Source organism: Paramormyrops kingsleyae, chromosome 9, assembly GCF_048594095.1.
Source record: "Paramormyrops kingsleyae isolate MSU_618 chromosome 9, PKINGS_0.4, whole genome shotgun sequence".
NCBI classification, from domain to species: domain Eukaryota; kingdom Metazoa; phylum Chordata; class Actinopteri; order Osteoglossiformes; family Mormyridae; genus Paramormyrops; species Paramormyrops kingsleyae.
Window position 1 is genome coordinate 26189094 of NC_132805.1, and position 21172 is coordinate 26210265.

The 21172-nt window shown below is 51.2% G+C and overlaps 1 protein-coding gene across 2 annotated transcripts; it reads right to left on the bottom strand.

Moving 5' to 3' along the window:
• Positions 1-342: 342 nt before the first annotated feature.
• adamtsl4 (ADAMTS-like 4) lies at positions 343-19860 on the bottom strand. 2 transcript variants are annotated; one of them, XM_023830043.2, is made up of 17 exons: positions 19014-19860; positions 17845-17905; positions 16450-17039; positions 15419-16187; positions 11307-11409; positions 7047-7186; positions 6722-6926; positions 6224-6411; positions 5890-5989; positions 5319-5540; positions 4900-5029; positions 4037-4241; positions 3773-3946; positions 3084-3248; positions 2806-2985; positions 2561-2708; positions 343-2475 (listed from the first exon to the last, which is right to left on the bottom strand). In XM_023830043.2, the coding sequence occupies exons 1-17, from the start codon at positions 19034-19036 to the stop codon at positions 2345-2347; spliced, it is 3534 nt and encodes a 1177-aa protein (XP_023685811.1). In that variant the 5' UTR covers positions 19037-19860; the 3' UTR covers positions 343-2344. The 2 variants fall into 2 exon arrangements, with proteins under 2 accessions (XP_023685811.1, XP_023685810.1); XM_023830042.2 differs by having other exon boundaries at positions 11307-11412; positions 19014-19858.
• Positions 19861-21172: the final 1312 nt, after the last annotated feature.

The window sequence follows — 21172 nt, forward strand, 5'->3', positions numbered from 1 at the left end:
TCCTGTGCTTGGGGCCGGAGGGCGCGCTGGTTGTCGCTCAAGTTAAGCGCTTAATTGCCTTATTGAATAATGATTTGGGTAGTAATTTACCTCACCTACCGTTTCAGCCATCAGTCATAGATTAATTAAAACTAATCCCAGAACCTGCAGGACTACAGTCCCTACACAGCAGCATACACAGTCACTTGATTACAGACACAAGTAAGTTGTAAAAATTTTATATATATATATTGTGCGTGTTCACATTAATATATTTTAATATTTCGATTATTGAAAAAGCATTGCAAAATGTTAGGAATGAAAGAACACATACAGCAAAAAAGCTAATAAATTGACACATCAGATGTTTAATTAATCATTTATTTCAAACGAGGCAGTGTGATAACATTCCTGTTTATCTTTTGAAAATGTAAAAAGGACCAATCGACCTCAGCAGAAGTCGAACAGTAACATAGCAAAGCTCCTTCAGAAGACAAAAATAAATTATGTGTTTTTTTTATAATAGATAAATTACTATTGATTTTCTGCCTTTTAAATATAAAAGTTTCATTTCTAATAAAGCAATTCTTGACACAAAGGAAAATAAAAACACAGCGAATACACATCCATACATACACACGTATCTGGGTATTAGCGGAATCCGTAAGAATTTCATCATCTGTGTCAGACAGATGAATTTCGCTCAGTCTGATCCTGAACTGTCCGTATCCTGCAGCTGAGTCCCAATTAGTCCTCTCCACCACAGTAAAAGCCCATCCCTAATAACGCCACTGTTTGCCGTCACGATCATGTAAAGCCTCAACTCATCTCTATCAATCCTTCAGAAACCACTGGGTATGACACAACACTGGTGATACGTCACACAGGTCACTGAGGTCAGGTGTGATTTGCATACCTATTCCAGTTGGTGTTACATACAGTGCGTTCTTACCGCAAACATCAGATTTGTCCAGATACAGATGCTTTTGGGGTCCTGAAATGCAAAGTCATCATTTCACACGTGATTCTTAAACGAGAGGTTCTCGGTAATTTGAAATGCGAAGCCTTAGAAAATACCATTGATCTAACTGGCACCCAAAGCGTTTTCCCAAAATGAGTGACATTTTTATCCATTAATCGCGACCCACGTTGTACTGAGCACTTCAGGAGGAGCACAGCGAGTCCCCCCTCCAGCTGCTCCAAAATGTCTTAAAAACAAATGTGTTCAGTAATATATTAACACTTTAATAACCAAAAAAGTCTATTGCATTATATGTGAATTTCAATATCTCAGTTGCAATATATATTAATATAAATATATAGGGAGGTGAAGAGCATTAACAATTTTAGTAATGTGAATGTGGTGTAATATTTTTTTTTACCAGAAGAGAATATGTAAATATAGCCAAAATATATGTATAAAAATATAACATTGCCTTAAAAATATACTTGATACACGTGTGTGTGTGTGTCTCTAAACACCGAACAAACATCACAACAAAACAGTAACAACAAATGTTTCTATACATAAAATCCAAGCAAAGAGTGGACAGTGTGACATCTCACAGATCAGAGGGCTGGTTGGCAGGTACTAACATAGGGGTTAGGGTTTGGTTCTGGGCATTCAGAGAGACAATGGGAATCTAAGCAGGGGCATGTATGTCTGCGCAGACGGATAACGACGCGACACGGGACAGAGGCTGCGGTGCGGCCTGTGCACAGAATCACCCCTTTCTGGGTGAGTGATGCAGCTAAGGCACACTAATGCTGTAAACATTTCATTTCTCTGTGAAATTATTTCGTTTTTTGTGCCTCAGGGAAACATCTGTCCTGTACATTCAGAGTGATTAAAAGGTATTTTCTGCCAATATTCTGAGAGCAGGAGCGCTTATGTAACTTAGAATGGGGGCAAACGGTCAGGCAAAGGAGAGATGAAGTTTGCTCGTACTCAGTGACTGCAGCATGGAGCCGGACTCGCTCATTCCTACCTCAGGATGGTGCTATAACTACCATGAGGGTGATGGGGGTTTAGGAGACTAAAGTATTTCTCAGGCTGCTGGTTAACCTGCCCCCTCACCTCTCCACTGAAATGAATTTGCGTTTCCTGTGACGTAACCACCGCCGTGACACATGTGACACAGCGTTACTCATCCACGGTGTTGGGGTACAGTTCCGGTGGGCCCTGTGGATACCCCCATGGTTGCCATGGTTGCCCGAAGAGTGAGGGTCTCCACTGCCCGCTTCTGGGATTTCCTCTTTGGCGCATATGAAATGCTATGTCAGAGAGCAGGGTGCGAGATGGGTGTTACCTACACGACAGGGCAGAAAGCACACTTCCAGGGAGTGGCGGGGAAGGGGGGGGGGGTCACTGCCTGCGGGCCCTCTGCGTGCTCTGAGAGCAGGATGCACAGCACACTGTCTTGTAGTAGGAGTACACACAGAGGCGGGCCTGCACCACCATCATGCAGTTATGTCTCTTGTCCTTGCAGTTTTCATCTGGAAGGGGGGTCACAATGGGGGAGGTCAGAATGAGAAGGTGGGGAGCATGGGGCACTCAGGGCTGGGGGGGATGGCTGGGTACCTGAGACCTGCGGGCCGCAGGGTAGGGTGTTACACGGCTGTTCCCTCTCCGGCCTAGAGGAAGCGTCACAGGCCAGGCTGGGCCGCCTATCCACCGTCAGACAGCGCACCTCCCTCGTCTGGGAGCCTCTGCCACATGAGCGGGAACACTGAATGTTGGGGGGAGACAGAGGGGATCTCGGTGAAACGGGGGCGGATTCATCCTCTAGGAACAGAGGCCACGCCCCAGCCAGCCGCCCTCCTCACCGCGCTCCACTCGGTGGTGAACCACTGCGGCCCGCAGGGCCCAACCTCACAAGTCTGCACCAGGGCCGGCTTCTCCAGGTGCGCGCAGCTAGCAGATGGTGTCACGTTAAAATCGCTCCCCAGTTTCTGGACACAGATGACGTCCCGACGCTGGGTTCCATTCCCACATGAGGAGCTGCACTGTTTCATAGATAAAGATGCGATCAGCGGTATTAACATCCGCCCGGACGCCTTATGGCTATTGCAGCCTTTGTCTGGCTCCACCCTCCCCTTCTCACCGGGCTCCAGGGTCCAGTGTACCACAGCTCAACGGGGAGACAGCGGCCCCCATTGCAAGCCTTCATATCTAGTGGCTTCTCTCCCATGCAGTCACCTCCACCTCCCCCGCTGGACAGACACAGCACCTCCCGCCTCTGGATGCCGGGCCCACATTGGGCGGAGCACTAAAAGGAAGTGCGGAGTGAGAGAGAAGAGAAGGAGGGAGGAGAAGATGAAGAGAGAGAACAGAGACAGAGGGGCAGAAAGCGAGGGAGATGGAAATGAAGGAAGAGAGGCCAAGATGGAGAAGATTGGAGAAAGAAAAAGAAGACAGATGAAGGAGGGAGAGATGGAGGAAGGAGAGAGAGGTGGAGAATGGGGGTGAAGCAGGGGTCTCAGGGGTGAGTCACTTCTCCCGCACATGCTAAAAACATGCAGCAATTAACTTTTTTCACTTAGTGCTTTATACTGTATGACTCACCCCCCCACAAGCTGAGCGCCTCACACAGAAAGGGGCATGACCTCCCCCCCCAGCCCAGTTACACTCAGTCCCCTCATTACCTACTAGGTACAAACTCTGTGACCAGTCTGCTGGTCTCCTAGGTTACGAAGAGTAAATCTGTGCTATTCATATCACGCGGAAGGGGTCACCAGGTACTCAGTGTACTCAATGTGCTGGCACAGCGGAGCGTGATTTCAGCATACTCACAGTCTGCGTCCAATCAGTGAAGTACCAGTTTGTGATACAGGGCCCCATGTGACAGTCCTCTGTGCCCTGGGGGCGGAGCCTGGTACTGCACTCCCTGTCACTCACAATGTTGCCCTGGTTACTGACACAGCGGACACTGCGAGTCCTCTTCCCTGAGCCACAGTCCACGGAGCACTGGTAAGTGGGACAGGACAGATCATGTGAACGACCGCATGGGCACCGAGAACACCCCTCTCCTGCTGCTAATGGCGCTCGCCCACTCACTGCACTCCAGTTGGTGCGGATCTCCCACTGTGAGCAGACGCGGGGGTGGCACGGCTGTGTGGCATTGGGCCGGACCAGCGAGGAGCAGCGCTGGGGGTGCACCATGGTGGAGCGGTTCCCGAAGCTCTGTCTGCACTGGACCTGCCTCTGCTGGAGCCCGGAGCCGCAGGTGACACTGCAGTCGGACCAGGAGCCCACCTCCCAGCTGCGGGAATGTGGGCGAGGCCATGGGGGAAGGCAGGGGGGAGGGGGTATGTGCCCAGTAAGACGTGGATAAAACATGCTTCAGTAATTACGGCAGCCCACAAATCAGCTAGCAACAGACAGCAGCAAACGACTCTGCTTGTGTACAAGATTGTACCACGGTAATTTGTGACACGGCGGTAACTTCAGTCCTGCTTAGCGGCGCAAACGGCCAGAAAATCCCACGCGTCAGGAAATCACGCCACAGCGGCAGCTCTATTATTTAAGGGGCCAGAAGGACGGAGTTAATTCTGTTATGCTGAGGATCTAATGAATTCCTATTGATCAGGTCTTTAAAGGCAGTTTTAAAGGGTCTTAACGTGTCTGTGAGCAGGGTGTCGTCCTCACTCAGTTGGGGGGGGGGGGGGGTTCTCTGTTACCCGTCAGCAGTCATCGCAGACTGGATTGGACGACAGCCAAATGAGGCGTTTTTATCATAAAGGATTTTGATGAAATTATATCGCACCAATACCTAGAGGTGACATGTTATAGGAAAAAATTATTTGGATGAATGATTGGATGGATAATTTGGTGGTAATTTCCACTATTCCATTAACAGCGCACAAACACACACACAAACACAAACACACACATGCGTACAAACACACACACACACTTACAATGGTGGACATGGGTGGAGGTTACAGGGCTCCTCCTCTGTATCTGGCTTCGTAGCAGAGTCACATTTAATTTCTGGCACTTCCTGTTCGGTGTGACGGTTGACACAGTACACAATCCTGTGCTGAGTGCCTGGCGGAAATGGCAGAGGGGACATTAATCACGTGTATTTAATTAACGGGCCTTAGCACTGTGCTGAAAAGAGCAGTGTGGTGCAATTCCTTTGGTAACCACATGGTGGCGACATATTACAACAAGACTCGAAATAGCAAAGGCAGGTTTGACCATACTTGTGCGAACACAATTGTAGCCAGACATTGGGAGGTTCAAACCCATGTATTGACACACATATACAGGTGAGGGTACAGAAGTGATTGGGAGATAGATGTCAGTACTAATGTAGCAGGCGGCAGCTACTGACCTTTGCCACAGGAGGCAGAACACTCAGTGAGCAGGCCCCTCCTCCAGATGAATGGCGGCTGCGTGTCGAGAGGCTGGTCGGTGCGTGGTGGGATGCGGGCGTTGCGGCTGGGGCCCAGGCCTTGTGCCCGGGGCTGTTCAGGAGCCCAGGACCGTGCCGCGGGAGACAGGGCAGGGGGCGGGGCACCGGGGATGGAGCTGTCCAACACCGGAGAGCGGACACCTGTAGGGGGCAGCAGAGTGAAAGTCAGAGACAGTGAGGTGGATGAAAGTGAGGAGGAGAGGTGAAGTGGGATGCGGGGAGAGGGGGGGAGACAGAAAGTGAGGGGGAAAGAGTGAGAGACAGAGAAAGAAGAAGGGAAAGAGAGAGAGGGTTTAAAAGCCAAAAAAAAAGCTGGCTTGGATTTGCGTGAAGGTTCAGCCGTCAGTGTTGCAGACAGACTGACAGAACTCAGGGACTCACTCCAGGCCTGTCTGCCAAACTGACTGGAATTTCAGCCGCGTCTGCCGTGAAACAGTCAGACATACGGTAACGATTCCCAGTCGCGGCTGGAGACCCGGGCAGCGCTCACCTATCTCCTGGCGGAGGCCTCTCTGCTCTCCGCCCTGCTCGCTCTCCACCGGGATGTAGAACTCATAGTCGATCCCTGGATTTTTTCGATGGTGGATGATCTGCCACACGGAGAGAAGATCAGGGAAGAAATCACAGATTATTCTATCATCATAAAAAAGTTCCAGTAATTCCCCAGGCATACTAAACCAAATATGTAGCAGAAATAAAACAGATCACTTATATTTACCACGAGCCAATAGCTTAAGTAATGTGAATATTCAACCAATCAGAAAAAAGCACACAGAAGTTCCATCACCAATCAGCAGTGGCATTACTCCCCAGCAGCTACTTACATAGAGCTTCAGCAAAGTGCTGGTGGGGCCGGGGGCCATCAGTGTCTCCCCCGCGCCATCGTCCCTCCCCTCGGCGCTGGCCCGTGGCCGGCTGTAGGAGAAGGTGGTGCCCCCCGCCTGATACTCCCCGGGAGGGTCCACTGCCCAGCGGCCATTCACCACAGACTGGCCTGTACCACTGCGCAGAGCTGGGGGGGGGGTGGGCAGGGGGTCAAACAGAACCGACACATTCCGGAGGATCCAAACAAGTGAACCACCGAGGGCATAAATGGACCCAGGACCGGCCCACATATATGGGCCGGTAGAAACGCATGCAGGAGTCACATGAGAATCGCTCCATGTTTTGCTCTCCAATGCAGTGTATTCAGAAAGTCTTCCTGGCATCAGTACATGACATAAGCTTTGTACAAGTGCTGCCAAGAAATTAATGGAGTCTGCACTCTGTTTGATCAAAAAATGTCCCCCTCTGTAATTTTCAGGCACTTGATGGAGTCTCACCCAGGTAGTTGGGGCTGGCCTTCCTTTCTGTGATGTTGATGGCTGTCGCTCCCACGGGGATGTCCAGGATGTGATGGTAGCCCAGGGGCACGCTGGTGTCATTGAAGGTTGCGGAAACTCTCCGGCAGGATGCATCCCTGCCCCCGCATACACCGCACCGGTCCCGCACCAGGCCTGAACCCAGAATGCCATCACAGCCCTCGCTCTGGCCAGAAACGGGGGGTGTGGGGGGATAGGGCAGCACTGGTGAGATCACAAGAGTCACGCTGCCAGATGTGGCACCCCTCCCCCACAGGTCCAGTGACGTCCTATTCGCCCTGCTTACCAGGCAGTGCCCACCCACGCACACGCCGGCCACGGTGCTGTTAACGCAAGGCGTGCCATCTCTCACCGCATCTGCCTGCCGTACGTAGAATCGGAAACCCGCAGGCCGGCAGGTGAGCTCACACTGTTGAACAGCACCCACTGAAAAGGAGACAGGGAGCAGTCGCAGTGTCGGATACAGAGTGTTTATCAGTGTCTGCTAAAGAGCGGGTATCAGTGTCTGATACAGTGCGGGTATGAGTGTCTACAAAAGCTGGGTTTCAGCCTGGTAAAGAGCAGGTATCAGTGTCTGTTACAGAACAGATATCAGTGTCTGATAATGATACAGAGCGGGTATCAGTGTCTGATACACTGCAGGTATTAGTGCCTAAAAATGCTGGGTATTAGTGTCTGATAAAGAGCAGGTATCAGTGTCTGATACAGAGTATCAGTGTCCAATAAATGCTGGGTATCAGTGTCTGATGTAGAGCGGATATCAGTGTCTGTTACAGAGCGGCTATTAGTGTCTGATAAATGCTGGGTATCAATGTCTGATAAGGAGTAAGTGTCAGTGTTTAATGATGAGTGGACATCAGTGTCTGATATAGAGGGTATATAAGGGTTTCTGATACAGAGTGGGTATCAGCGTGTTACAGAGCGAGTATCAGTGTCTGATAAATGTTGGGCATCAGTGTCTAATACAGAGCGGGTATTAGTGTCTGATACAGAGCGGGTATTAGTGTCTGATACAGAGCGGGTATTAGTGTCTGATACAGAGAAGGTATCTGGTAGTCAGACATGTGGGTCATGCTCTATGAGAAATGCTAGTTGACATTCATGCGTTCAGGAAACCAAAAGCAGACTTTATATAAAGCGAGTCTGTCCCTCCCGACAGAGTGGGGGGACCTAAAAAGGGGAAAGGAAGATGGATGGAATGAGATCAAAAAGTCTGTGAAGGAGTTGTGAGTGGGGGGAGGGAGAGAGTCTGTGTAACTCATCACCGGTATCCACTTGAAACAGGTGAAGCGGTCAGGGAAAGGCGAGGGTGTGTCAATGTGGGAACGAAGCCAGGTGACCTGCTGCCAGCTCTGAAGGCAGCAGCGTATTGGGGGTGGGAACAGGCATCCTTTGATCGCCTGGCTCTCCCACTCTGCGGTCGCCAACCAACCCGACTCTGCCCCGCCCCCCTGTCAGGATCCGGACACACAGACACTGCAGGTACACGCACCCACGGGGAGGCCAGCTTCTCTCCCATAATGCACCAGTGGTCACTTTTGACTTCTGAGCACGAGTGCCAGAAAATGTGAAAGAATGTTCCCACCCTAACCCCCCCCCCCCCAGCCATCGCCCGCCCCCCCCACTCGAAGTGCCTGCTTTCCTGTTCTGTTACAGTTATCTTAGTGAGATTAGAGTGGAGACAGTGACAGGATGGTTGAGCAGGAAGCGAGAGAGAGACTGAGAAAAAGAAAGCAACAAAGACAGAGAAAGAGAGGGTGAGAGAGAGAGAGAATAGTGGGCCAATGCCACGCCCCCCCCCAACCCCGCTGCTCGGCTCTCTCTGCTATCGGGCTGAGATTAGCACGCAGACAGTGGAGTACATTCAGTCTAAAAATACAGGCTGCTATCTCGGGCTCTATACAAATGACAGGGAGATGGAATTGGGGGGCGGGGGGGGAGGGAGGTATACAAACCCAGAACAATGTGAGCCTCAACTGTCAAGTTCGGGGCTCCCATCTGACGAGCTCCGAATGGTGTTATGCTGGAGAGCTCAGCCCCTCTAGCCGGCCCCCTCACATACAGCTTCTGTTTATATACCTCAGCTGTCGAGGTCCAATCCCAAAGCCGGGCCCTGGTGTAGCAGTCAGCCCCCGCCCTCAAAAAGCACTGAGAACACTTTGATCCTAGTTCCAGTGTTCTGAAGAGTTTACATGCGCCTACAGGATTCAAACAATTATTTTTTCCTTTGTATAGTAAGCAGGCTCCTATCTATTGTACGTGCTTAAACAGAACGAAATGATACAAAAATATCCCTTGAGGACATTTCAGTAGAAATGTCTGTTTCAACGTGGAATCTAAAAAAACAAGTCCTGTTTACAGACTCCCTTGTTACACGAAGCTGATATGAATGTGCAAACACTAGCCATGTCAGACGTAGCATTGTTGTAAGAACACGTGTGTGCTGTAAACCGGATTCCTCATTACTATCCACAAGGGGCCGTCTTTAGCTGCGGAGACTCCGACAGTCCAAAACGGCCAGGATTCCTAGGAAAGGCCGCTGGGCTCATTTTGCTTCAGAACCTTTAAGAGGAAGATTGAATTTCAGTGGTGGGAGAGACACTAAGAGAGCCGAATCCATCTCCACTCTGCACTCCATCCTTTGTCTTCCTGTGAATGCAACGGAAATTCATCCCAGTGAACTGTTACGTAAATTACCTAGAGGGCGCCACTGGGATTCCATGGGTAGCACTGTAGACATGCACCTGCACGGCTCTGGGTTCGAGCTGTGGTATTTATACAGTTATCCCTGTTTTTATGAGAGTGTGATCCCTGTTATGGACTGAAATTATGTAGACTATACATTGCCATGAATGAATGGATGTGTTCTGCCAGTTCTGGTGCACTTCCCCCAGCACGCTCCGGAGCGCCCCCCAGTGTGTCCCGAGAGACACCATTTGCTGGGTTACGGAGAGCGGGGCTGGCCGTTTGTTATCAGAGTCGGAGTCAAAGTCAGTCTCTGTCCGGTAGGGTTAGGGGTCAGGGAATGCACGCGTACACACACACACACACACACACACACACACAAGGTGTGGAGGTGTGTCTGTTCTATGCACGTGTCTCCCCAGCCTGCGGGGGCTGCGTTCCCACACCATGCTGGTATCCCTTCCCCTAAAGCGCTCCGGCCGCCGATCTCCCTTTACACTTCTCAGTTACTGCAGCCTGTTCCCAGAGCTGCCCCCCCCCCGCCTCCCTTTTCCAGCCTTGATCTGTCCCCAAGCCCCCCCACCCCCGATCTCTCTGGCCCTCTTTATCTCACTCTTAAAAAATCCTGTCGATTCGCTGAGGGAGCTGGGTGGAGGGACTTGGCGGTAAGGACAACGAAGGAGGGAGGGAGGAAGAGAAAAAAGAGGGAAACAGAGGGAGGGAGAATCAGAGCAGGACAGGGAGACGGAGAGGGAGACAGAAGGAAACCGAGACAACAAGGAAGAGCGAAAGAGAGGGAGAAATAGAGAGAGAGTAAGAGAGAGCGTGACAGACATTTGCGAGAGAGGCAGAAATGGGGCTGTGATGCCTTCTGCGAAAATGAAGGCCAAGAAGGACGGCATTTCCTCCTGGACGTCTGCTAACTCCACCCCCCCAAGTCAGCCTGGGGGGCATCATGGCCTGTCCCTGCCATCCTCCCATCAAACTGCCACCATCCCTTCCACCGTCACCCTCAGAAACCTCATTCTCTCTTTCTGCACTTTTGTCAACTCTAAAGTTTACCAAACCTACCAAGCACTAGGTTTCATTTCTTCAGACCCCCCCAGGCTGTATGACCTTCCCTTCGACGACCCCCCGCCGCCCCGTGGAGTCACCGTGCAGTTTTGATGCCTCTGTTTACGCCTTTCTGCTTAATAAGCTGAAACAGATCGTAAATCTGCTTCTGGCACAAATTCACGGGGGCTCACAGCACTCTGAGAAATATATCATTAACGTCATTAACACCTCCCGCTAAAAGCACTGCCCTAACGAGTCTGACTCCCCGGGACGCACAGTCGCCCGATTATGAAGCTCTGTGCGTAATTAATTTCACCCCATGTGCCTCAGGTGGGGGTCACTGGGGGGGGGGGGCTGATGGATCAGATGCCGCAGGTGAAATCCAGGAATCCACCAAACTCCATAACAGAGGAACACGCGTGACGCAGAACCAGATTGGTGATTCAGCCCATAGGGGGTGGAGCTTAACCCAGGTAATATAGTGTTGGGGTTCCAGTCAGGGGCAGTAAAGCTTGCCAGGCAGGTGGGTGCAGGTTAGGGATTTGGGAGAGGGGGGGGGGGGGGGGTCCCAGCAGATCGACTGGCAAACCAGATTTAATAAGTTAAAGTGTTTCCATTTTTTTTTATGTCGTCAGAAGACACAAATGTTGGGGATCTTAAAAACAGGGTGGCTAGAAAATATAAAGTTTATTTTTGGTAATTATTCAGCCCCTCCCTCAAGCTCCCAGTGTGCTGCGACTCGTGGAATACACCCCCCTGGTACAGAAACCTACATTGGATTGCTGCCCTCCCACCTCTAACTTACCCTCAGTGAAGGGCTCCCAGTCATACAGCCTGCCCATGAACTCCTGGCTGTTGAAGGACGAGCACTGCTCCACCCTAGGGTCCACGGCGCCCCCTGGGCACACCTGCTGGAATTGAAAGTACAACGCCGAAAAAAATCACCGACGCACTAATACAAACAGACAGACACATGGATACATTAACCGCCTTGTGGAGAGTACGGAGTTGGAGGAGGGCAGTAAATATTGCCAGTTACAGCTTTTGATGGTGATACTTTCCAGCAGCCTGAGCAGAGACACAGACACCTTGCTGCAGGCGTCTCACACACATGTGCGCAGCAGAGTGGAGGGTCTGCGGGCTGGCATGGCCATTCGGGTTTGGACTTCTACGTTTCTCATGGCCGTGTTCAGTCTCGCACTTGCACTGACCTCCCCAGCACAGCGACACCCCCCCCCCCCCCCATCTCCCCGCTCCCTAATTCTCTCAGCAATCCGATTCTCAGTCATCTCCACACACAGCTGCAGCAAACAGCTGGAGCATTTCAGAGCACACTGACGAAGGTCGGTGTGCTTTCTCTCATGAGGGGACACACACTCCAGTGCGTAAACACACTGCTAGCTGGTGGCAGCCTGATAAACAAACTGAGCAAACATTACTTGCGGGATGAGACTAAATGACCCCCCCCAGCACACAACCACACATTCTTTAAAAAAAAAAAAAAAAAACAACAACAAACAATTGTCCTGTGGAGAAATCCGTACACCATCTGTATTCCCGTTTTTGGTCGAGCCATGGCTCTGAGACACACACACGCCCCGCACACGGAAACACAGCCAACAGCTGCACAGCCGGTGAGTGTGTGACCCCGCACTCCAGCCCGGGCTCCTGCTTGCGGCTCGACTGCTCGTTGTGGTCAGTAATGGCTGTAAATATCTCTGCTGTGCTGTGTAAACACTCACTAACCACACAGTGACCACACGGTCCCGGCTGGGTCAGGGGGGAATGGAGCGCAGCGGCGTCTCAAAGGGGGCTGGGGGTGGCTCAAGCCATCCCTCTCAGGCCCCCCCCATGCCATCTCATCCCCCACACCCCCCCCCCCCATGCCATCCCCAACACACTGTTCCCCCTGCTCACTGTCTCCTCTCACGCTATCCCCAATACACCACCCCCCCGTGCCATCCCCTCACTCACACCGTCCCCCCCATGTTGTCCCGACACACTGTCCCCCCCACACCCTCCACCCATGCCATCCCCGACACACTGTCCCCCCCACACTGTCCTCAATACACCGCCCCCCCACACTGTCCTCAATACACCGCCCCCCCCCCACGTTGTACTTGACACATCGTCCCCCCCACGCAGTCCCCAACACACTGCCCGTCCCACGTTGTACGTGACACATTGTCCCCCCCACGCTGTCCTTGACACAGCATACCATCCCCACATATGCCCCCCCCCCCACCCCATGCTCCTGACACATTGGGACGAGTGCGAACACAGAGCCAGCACTGCCCTGCCCGGCTGGGCGGCGGGGGGGAAGTCACTATGCACACTTTAAACTGGCTGTGTAAACAGGGAGCCGCTGTTCACACGCAGAGAGGAAGAGGTACAGAGGGTAAACACAGCAGGGGCCTGGATACGGACAGGCACACAGGGGCATGGGGGGGACAGAGGGAAGAAGCACACACACTCACAGAAACACACCAATGCACGCTCACAGAAACACTGACACACACTCACAGAAACACACCAATGCACGCTCACAGAAACACACCCACACACACAGTTCTAAACACACCAATACACGCTCACAGAAACACACCCACACACACAGAAACACACCAATGCACGCTCACAGAAACACACCCACACTCACAGAAACACACCAATGCACGCTCACAGAAACACACCCACGCACACAGAAACACACCAATAAACGCTCACAGAAACACATCCACACACACACACTCACAGAAACACACCAATGCACGCTCACAGAAACACATCCACACACCCACACACACAGAAACACACCAATACACGCTCACAGAAACACATCCACACACACACACTCATAGAAACACACCAATGCACGCTCACAGAAACACACCCACACACACACACTCACAAAAACACACCAATACACGCTCACAGAAATACACCCACACACAGACGCACACTCACAGAAACACACCAATGCATGCTCACAGAAACACACCCACACATAGACACACAATCACATTAACACTCTCACAGAAAAACACACACCAATCCAGTGCATCTAATTCATAGACACACACTCACAGAAACATACGCAATCACACACACACACACACCCACACACACACAAAAAAAAAACACACACACACACAAATCAATCCAATGCATTGGAATTCTCCTATTAGCTTTTTTAAAGGCAAAAAAAAAAAAAAAGCTTTTTAAATAAATCTCTTGGGGATGCCCCAAAAGCATTTGCTTTTTACAGCATCTGTTACAGATGTCCCCAAAAAGACAGTTACCCATACACACACATAAACAAACGCACACAGAGGTGCCAAGGCAACCCGAACTACCCCACCACCCTGCCGGATCATTCACTTTTCCAGATCTACCGGCACGTCTGACTAGTCATGAGTCTGAGGTCATGTGACCCACCGTGACCGTGTCCGCATGGCACCGGATTATAGTGGCGGGTGGCTGTGCTGCAAAGGGGCCTCAGCGTTAAAAACCAGCTTTTCAGCCCCTGTCCCAAGCACTGAGAGCTCAGACTGGGGGGGTGGGGCAGTACCAGATGAGCATGAAGTCGTGCTGTGGATGCTGCTTCCTCTATCCTGGGGGGCTGTTGTGTCGAGTGCTGCCCTGTCTCATTTCAGGGTAAATATTTGTTCACCAGTACAGATGTGGGGGGATAATTGAGTGTTGGGGGGGGTGGGTTCTCAAAGGTCTTATTCACCCCACAGGCCTCCTCAGTCCTCCCCTGAGCACTCCCCACCAGCGTGGCACGTGCACGTTGGTACCTGGTGTCTCTACTCCTCTGCCTTGTGAACCCGCCCCCCCGGCGTCGGTAAATCTTTGCCTAGCGTGTGTGTGTCCCCCCCCCCCCAAATGTCACTATTCCTCTGCCATGCGTGCCCTCCTCCAACATCGCTATTCCTCTGCCCTGCGTTCCCCCCCCCAGCGTGACCCCACAGCCGAACACAGAGCACTCTTTCATTCCTCTAAAAAAAACATGCCTCACTCCATCTCTACCCCTCCTCACTCCCACTTCCTCTTTCCCTCACTTCTGCAACTCTGATCTTTCCAAAGGACACACACGCACACACACACAAACACACAGAGCACCCATATAACAAAGAGACACACCCCCCTGCACATGTGCATTCTGGTCACCCCCCCCCCCCCCCCCACACACACAAAACAGTGAAGATATGTGGCCGACGCCCCAGTGACTCAGACACCACAGGACAAGCTAATGTCACTGATTTAGCAGATCGGCCCCCCCTCCCTTCCCTCCCCTGTCCAGCATTCAAAAGTGGATACAGGATAAATGCCACAGGGCCTCACAAAAAGCAGGGTGACATGGCACTGTGGAAGCGGACACGTCACATAACACCCCCCAGCAGCGCGGGTTCAAATCCCACCTCCATCTCTGAAAGGACGGCCTACTGCCTACAGCCGCACCGACAGCATATGAACACCCAGTATCCATCTTGCAGTAGCCGGCACACACGCACATGTCAATTTCCATGGTAGATGTATGAACCTACATGGTTCAAAACCCCACTAAAATGGCTGTCAAACCTCCGTGAACGTGATAAATGGCCAAAACATAGTTCTGAGCAAACATCAGGTTTCCAGGCCCTCTCTCAGCCCCTCTGCCCCCCCCCCCAGCTTGTAAATCGCAGACCAACTACTTCACACACAGGATGTGCAAATCATGCTGGTGTCTGACGGACAATACTTCTACCCCTTAAAAAATGTAGGCAAGCATGCTGATAAAGTGCAGTGCAGTTGGCCGCAAACTCCCGGCCCAGCGTCGCAAGCGGTATTTAAGCACTGCATGTGCTGTGTCATGACTGTGAGCGTCTGTTTCTGAAGAAGATGAAAATACCTTCATATCTGACCAGCACTCACCTGGGAGCTGCATCGGCGATACTCCTTCTCTGGTCCGGAGCACTTGAAGTTTCGCGGGGGCGGCCCGCCGGGCCTCCATCTGCCTCCAGCTGGCCTCAGTTCACTCGCTGCCTCACCCCCCCCTTCTGGCTCTTCGCCAGGCTGCTGGGGAGGCGGCAGCCAGATGTTAGGGTTTGAGGGCGAACCTGGTGGCAGCTGCAGGGGGCGAGTGGGGGGCAAGGGGGGAGCAAAGCTGTACAGAGGCTCCCTGTGGGGCACAGGCTGCCAGAAAGGGGGGTAGGCCGGGTGGGAGTTTGGAGATGGGGCCCGTCGCTCAGGCTGCCATTCGCGGCTGGGGTGGGGCGGCGTGCGGACACGGGGGATGAAGTGGGCGGGCCTGTCTCTCTCCACCAGACCGGGTGGGACCTCGTCTGGGCGTCCGTGCGGGAGTCCGACGCTCCTGCCATCTGTGGTTGCTTGACCCGGCTCAACACGTTCGTCCGGTCTGGGGTCAGGGAGCCCCGCAGAAGTGATGCTCCTCCCCACCTGCCTCTCTGGCTCTACCTTCCCCCAGTCCTCCTCGGCTCCAGGGTGCTCCTTGGGTTCAGCCGGACCCACACCGCCGTGCCCCGCCGGGGGGGGCTCTTCGGCAGCAGCGGCAGAGCTGGAGCTGTTGCCCCCGTGGACGGAGTGCCGGGCTTGCCGATTTTGCCGATGCAAAGGCAGAGAGAAGGGCATCCGGCCGTAACCGAACTGACCTGGGCGGATGGAGGATCCTGGCGACACGGACCTGGAAGCAACGGCGAGGGACAGGCAAGTGGGAGAGATGGAGACAGAGCAGGAGAACTCAGAAAGAAGCTCATTTCTCAGTCAGTTTATTGCACAAAGGTGGCTGGTCTATTAACAGGAAAACTCATGCCATTTCTTTTTTTTAGTAATTCAAAAAAACAGTAGCAGCTTGTTGATACTTTAACCAGCGACTCCAAAACACGGTGCACATTTCTTCATGGCAGACCTGCAAAGATTAACATCTGCAACAAACTGCTGCTCACCTTCTGGGAGACACTCCATCCTGATTGGCTGGCACTGACCTCCTGGTCCCGCCCCCAGCAACTCTGCCAGTGCCCTCGCTGTCAGGTGGCCAGGGGGACCTTCCCACCTGCCCATAATTAATGGAGGAGGAGGGGAAGGAGGGAGGACGATAAACAGAAACAGACTCTTGATTATATGGAGGAAAGTCTCTCCAGGACAGGGGAGCCTCAGGCCTGGCCTGATCAGGAAGACCAGATCCCTGACTGCGTCTAAACACTGGAAGCCTGCCGTTCTGATTGGCCGATGACGACGGCGAATAGAAAGGGCGTCTTTCGCCACCACTGTAGGCATACGTATCGGTTAGTGGGTACTGGGAGGGGTAGTGGGGGCGAATGGCTGAAACAACAGGGGTGTGGTTAGGAAGACCCAGGGACAGAAAGGCCGGCAGCTCCCAGCTGTGCGAGGCGCGGGGTTTGGCCAGGCATCGCCTCCTTCGGTCGGACACGCCCACGCCACACGTCTGTGAGCAGTCCCCCCACGGGCTCCATGGCCCCCAGCTGGCCTCCAGTCCCTCTGTCTCCTGGGTTTGGCGAGCTTTTCTCCCAGAGACCTGGACGCACGCAGAGAGATGTGTTTCACACCACACGCCCTTCTATAACAGCCCCCCAATCACCCACCCACCAATCACTAAGCGCTCTTCTGTAACAGGCCCCCAACATACAGCCTCATCTGCCCACAAATCACTAAGCGTCATTCTGTAACAGGCCCCCAATCACAGTCTGACCTGCCCACCAATCACCACACACCCTTCAGTAACAGGCCCCCAACACTGTCTCGTCTGCCCACCAATCACCACACACCCTTCTGTAACAGGCCCCCAACACTGTCTCATCTGCCCACCAATCACCACACACCCTTCTGTAACAGGCCACCAACACACAGCCTCACCCGCCCACTAATCACTAAGCGCCATTCTATAACAGGCCTCCAACACACAGCCTCACCCACCCACCAATCACCACACAGAAAGGCTTCCAGAACTCACCACTGGTCATTTATATAATCTGTTAAAACCACAGCTGTGACCCAGGCTATTACATTAAATGCCTTCCCATTACGGCCTTTGGAAACCATCTTTATATTGAACGAGAGCAGAAATTGTATTACATTATAAACTAGACCGCAAGATGTAAGAGCTACATATGAAAGTTTAAATTCATCCAATCAAAGTCGATAAATCCGGCGAAAACTAATCAGGGCTGCTATGCATTACAGAAATTTGTGATCTAATCCATGTCGGGTATGTATACCAAAGTGCTGTGTACATGGAAGGGTTGCTATATGTTGTTATTGAGGAATCACTTAACCCCCCTGTGCCCAGCCTGTCCATCTTTCACTGTAACGACATTACTCACCCGTGCTTCCGCCCTTGTCAGAAAAATCCAGATAAGCAGAGAAATCCGCAACACCAACACGCTATAAGGCAAAAAAGACGGGTTCATTTTTCCAAAACTGCTGTAAAATAAAACAAGAATTTGATGGCGAATATCTGAAAACTTATTTCAATAAAAACAAAATGACGGCCATTTTTAAAGCAGCTGTTTATACACAGGCTTTGGCCAATTGCACGCAACAGTGTTACATGATGAAATATTTCCATGCAGATTTCGGGAGTCACTCCAGATTGGCGCGGTTCATTGCAGGAGATCCATGGTCAAAACGAACGCATCATGCACTGATCCTGAACACGTTGCCGGGTGTGGAGATGGATTAGAGCCCCGTTTTCCCCCAACCCCAGCCATGTCCCGATCAAATTCCCACCATTCTCCTCTCCAAAGTGGCTTAACCATTAATCTTTTAACCCAAAGAAGCAAACCATGCCAATTATCGGACTCCAAGTTCTTGAAAAATGATGCGTTTATGAAGCATCGTGGCGTTGCTGATGGATCCCGTTTGCAGTGTTATTAAACACCCCATAAAACTATCCGGGACAGTGGCATTTTGTGTATGTTTCTTATTGCTGCCTGTGAGCAGTAGAGCATTTTAATGAAACATTTCGCACCCACCCAGCGCCGCGACACACCGCTGCGCTTTTACACCCCTAACATCCACCACAAATCTTCCCGCACTGTGGTAAAGTGCAGCTAGTGAACTGGCTGTCCGGCGGTAAACCAAGGTAAATCCGACCATACAATTAAGGCTTAAAAGGGAAAAGGAGCTAAAGCGATCCAGGACTGAAGAGCTGCAGGAAGGACCCTCTGCCCACGTTGCACTAGCCGCCTCGACTGGGACTTTGTACAACATAAGAAACTTTGCAAAGTTATGAACTGTAAACGTACTTTCCATGGGAAGGGGGGGGGGGCTTTCCACGTAGCACCAAACAGGGAGCAAATACAGTGGAATGAGCACCATCTGCGTTATAACCAGCTCAGCGGACCATCTCAGCAATCCGTCCCAGATATGAATTCCAGCCGCGATATTGCCGATCGCCGCTGCGCCGAGGCGCACTTGGGGACCGCGAGCGCCGCAGCACTTTCCCGAGCAGGCGGCGGAGCACCGAGTCAGTCCCTCTCAGCCGACTTACCTGCGCTCAGATTTGCTCTTCATACTTTGCCGATGTCCTCTCCCTCTTTCCCCTCCACTTGTAGAGGAACCGCCGACCTTTACCGATCCGTTTGTTTATTAGACCGCTGAAGTGCGGGTTGCTGCTATGAAAAGGAAAACGCTGGTATGCCACTAAGGGGAATTCTTTCGCGTGCACCTCTCCCTCCCTCACCACCCTCCCACCCTTTCTATGTCGCCGTCACCGTCCTCTCCCTTCCTCTCCCTGTCACCCACTTCTCTCTCTACCCCCCCTACCCCCGTTTACGCAAAAGCTAAATTCTCCGGGTTGTTGTTTCCTCTCTCGCCATGTCGACAACTTTTTATCCTTGTTTTAAGTCGGTGTGACGTCTACCAGCGTGGAGGGGGGCAGAAAGAGAAAAGGGGGAATCAAAAAATTACACAACCCACACTCTCTCACACCCTCAGACACTGTGTGTACACTGACACACACATACACAGTAACCTATATAGTCTGGGACTATAGCCAGAATGACAACATGAGATTGCACTGCTACATGTCATATTGGCCTAAATAATTACAGAAATGCCGAACTTTTCTAAAGCACATCGCCTCATAATGACCTCAGCATTTTCTCACAGATGGCGAAGATGGTGTTACTGTTAACTGACTGAAGCAAATGTGCAGAGATTATTGCTTCTTTAACGATATCATGCTGAAAACGGAACAACACGCCACTTTTTGGCGCTGGTGAATAATCGACCTGACGGTGCTCAAACGAGAAAAGTTCAACTTTAATGGCCAATTTTTAAAACAAAAAAATCACCTCAAAGATTTTCAACGTGCTTCTGGTGGCATTCATGACAAATGACTAGGTAAATTATGGTTACGCACTCCAGCGAGATTGTCAACCACGTACCCCCCACCCCAAAAAAACGGTACAATTCTGAATGTTGATAAGCGGACTCACTCAACAAATGTCCCCCCGGGAGCAAGATTAAAACGCCACACTTAACTGAAAATAGAATAAATATAGACATTTTTAACTAAAAATAAATCAACATATTTCCGCAGGGACAGGAAACATAGAAATCAGCCAAGTTCCTTCATATTAGGAGGTCAAACCTGAATACGAAAAACATAAACGTATTAATAACCTACACAATTTACATTCCTGGTAAGTTATATGAGTACAATACCTAAAAGAATATAGACCTATACAATATATACTTTCCTATTGAACAACCTGCATGCTGCAGTGCAATCAGACCATTGCAGTATCCAGCCAGCTTCTACACACTCTCACCCAGTACAGGGTAACACAGTGGTAAAAGCACCCTGCAGGGGATGCCAATCCAGGAGAAACCCATGTAATGCTGCAGTGGGCACGCAAAGACATGGAGCAGAAGCGAGATTACAACTTCTAGAGATGTGAGACAAGAGCCACAACTGCAACACACATGGCTGCATATTTGAAAGAAGCACCTACCCAGGAAAAGAAAGACACTGAGATTTCCCACAATTCAGTTAGGCATCCTGTTTATGGGTTGCCATTGCCTGGATTTGCATGTAATTTGTAGGACCTGCTATAGATTATTATTATCATTATTATTATTACCACTACTTTTTGTGGCCTAACAGCTGCTTGTAACACAGACTGACAGACTGGCGACTCTCTGAAATAGTTTCCCAGTAGGTGGTAATTCCATGCAGACAATTATATCTGCATATATAATCCATCCATGCATCCTCTAACCATATCCAGAGCAGGTTCAGGGGCTTGCAGACGTGCACTACCATTTTGACATAAATACCTGTGTCATCTCCTGTCACTAGTGTGGTTTCCTCCCTATAAACTCCCCCTTCTCTGAGCCAAGTATAAAAAAGCTCATTTAAATCCAGAACTGATACTGCTTTTAAACTATTCTCAGCCATGAGTATCAAATATAAAGCCTAAATAAAGTAGCTCTGATATAGCTGCAGCATTAACACATTTAGAGATATTTCCTAAAAGAAACAGACTCACGTAATCGTTGTGCCCTTTGCGCCAGAATAAACGGCCTCAAACAACAGCGAGTCATGAATTAGAGACTTTGGGTCATTTTTGTGGTGGCGTGCAGCAGATTCCCTTAACCAGCCTGTTCTAGCGTGGTTTCTAAAGCCACAGCTTAAGGCTGTGT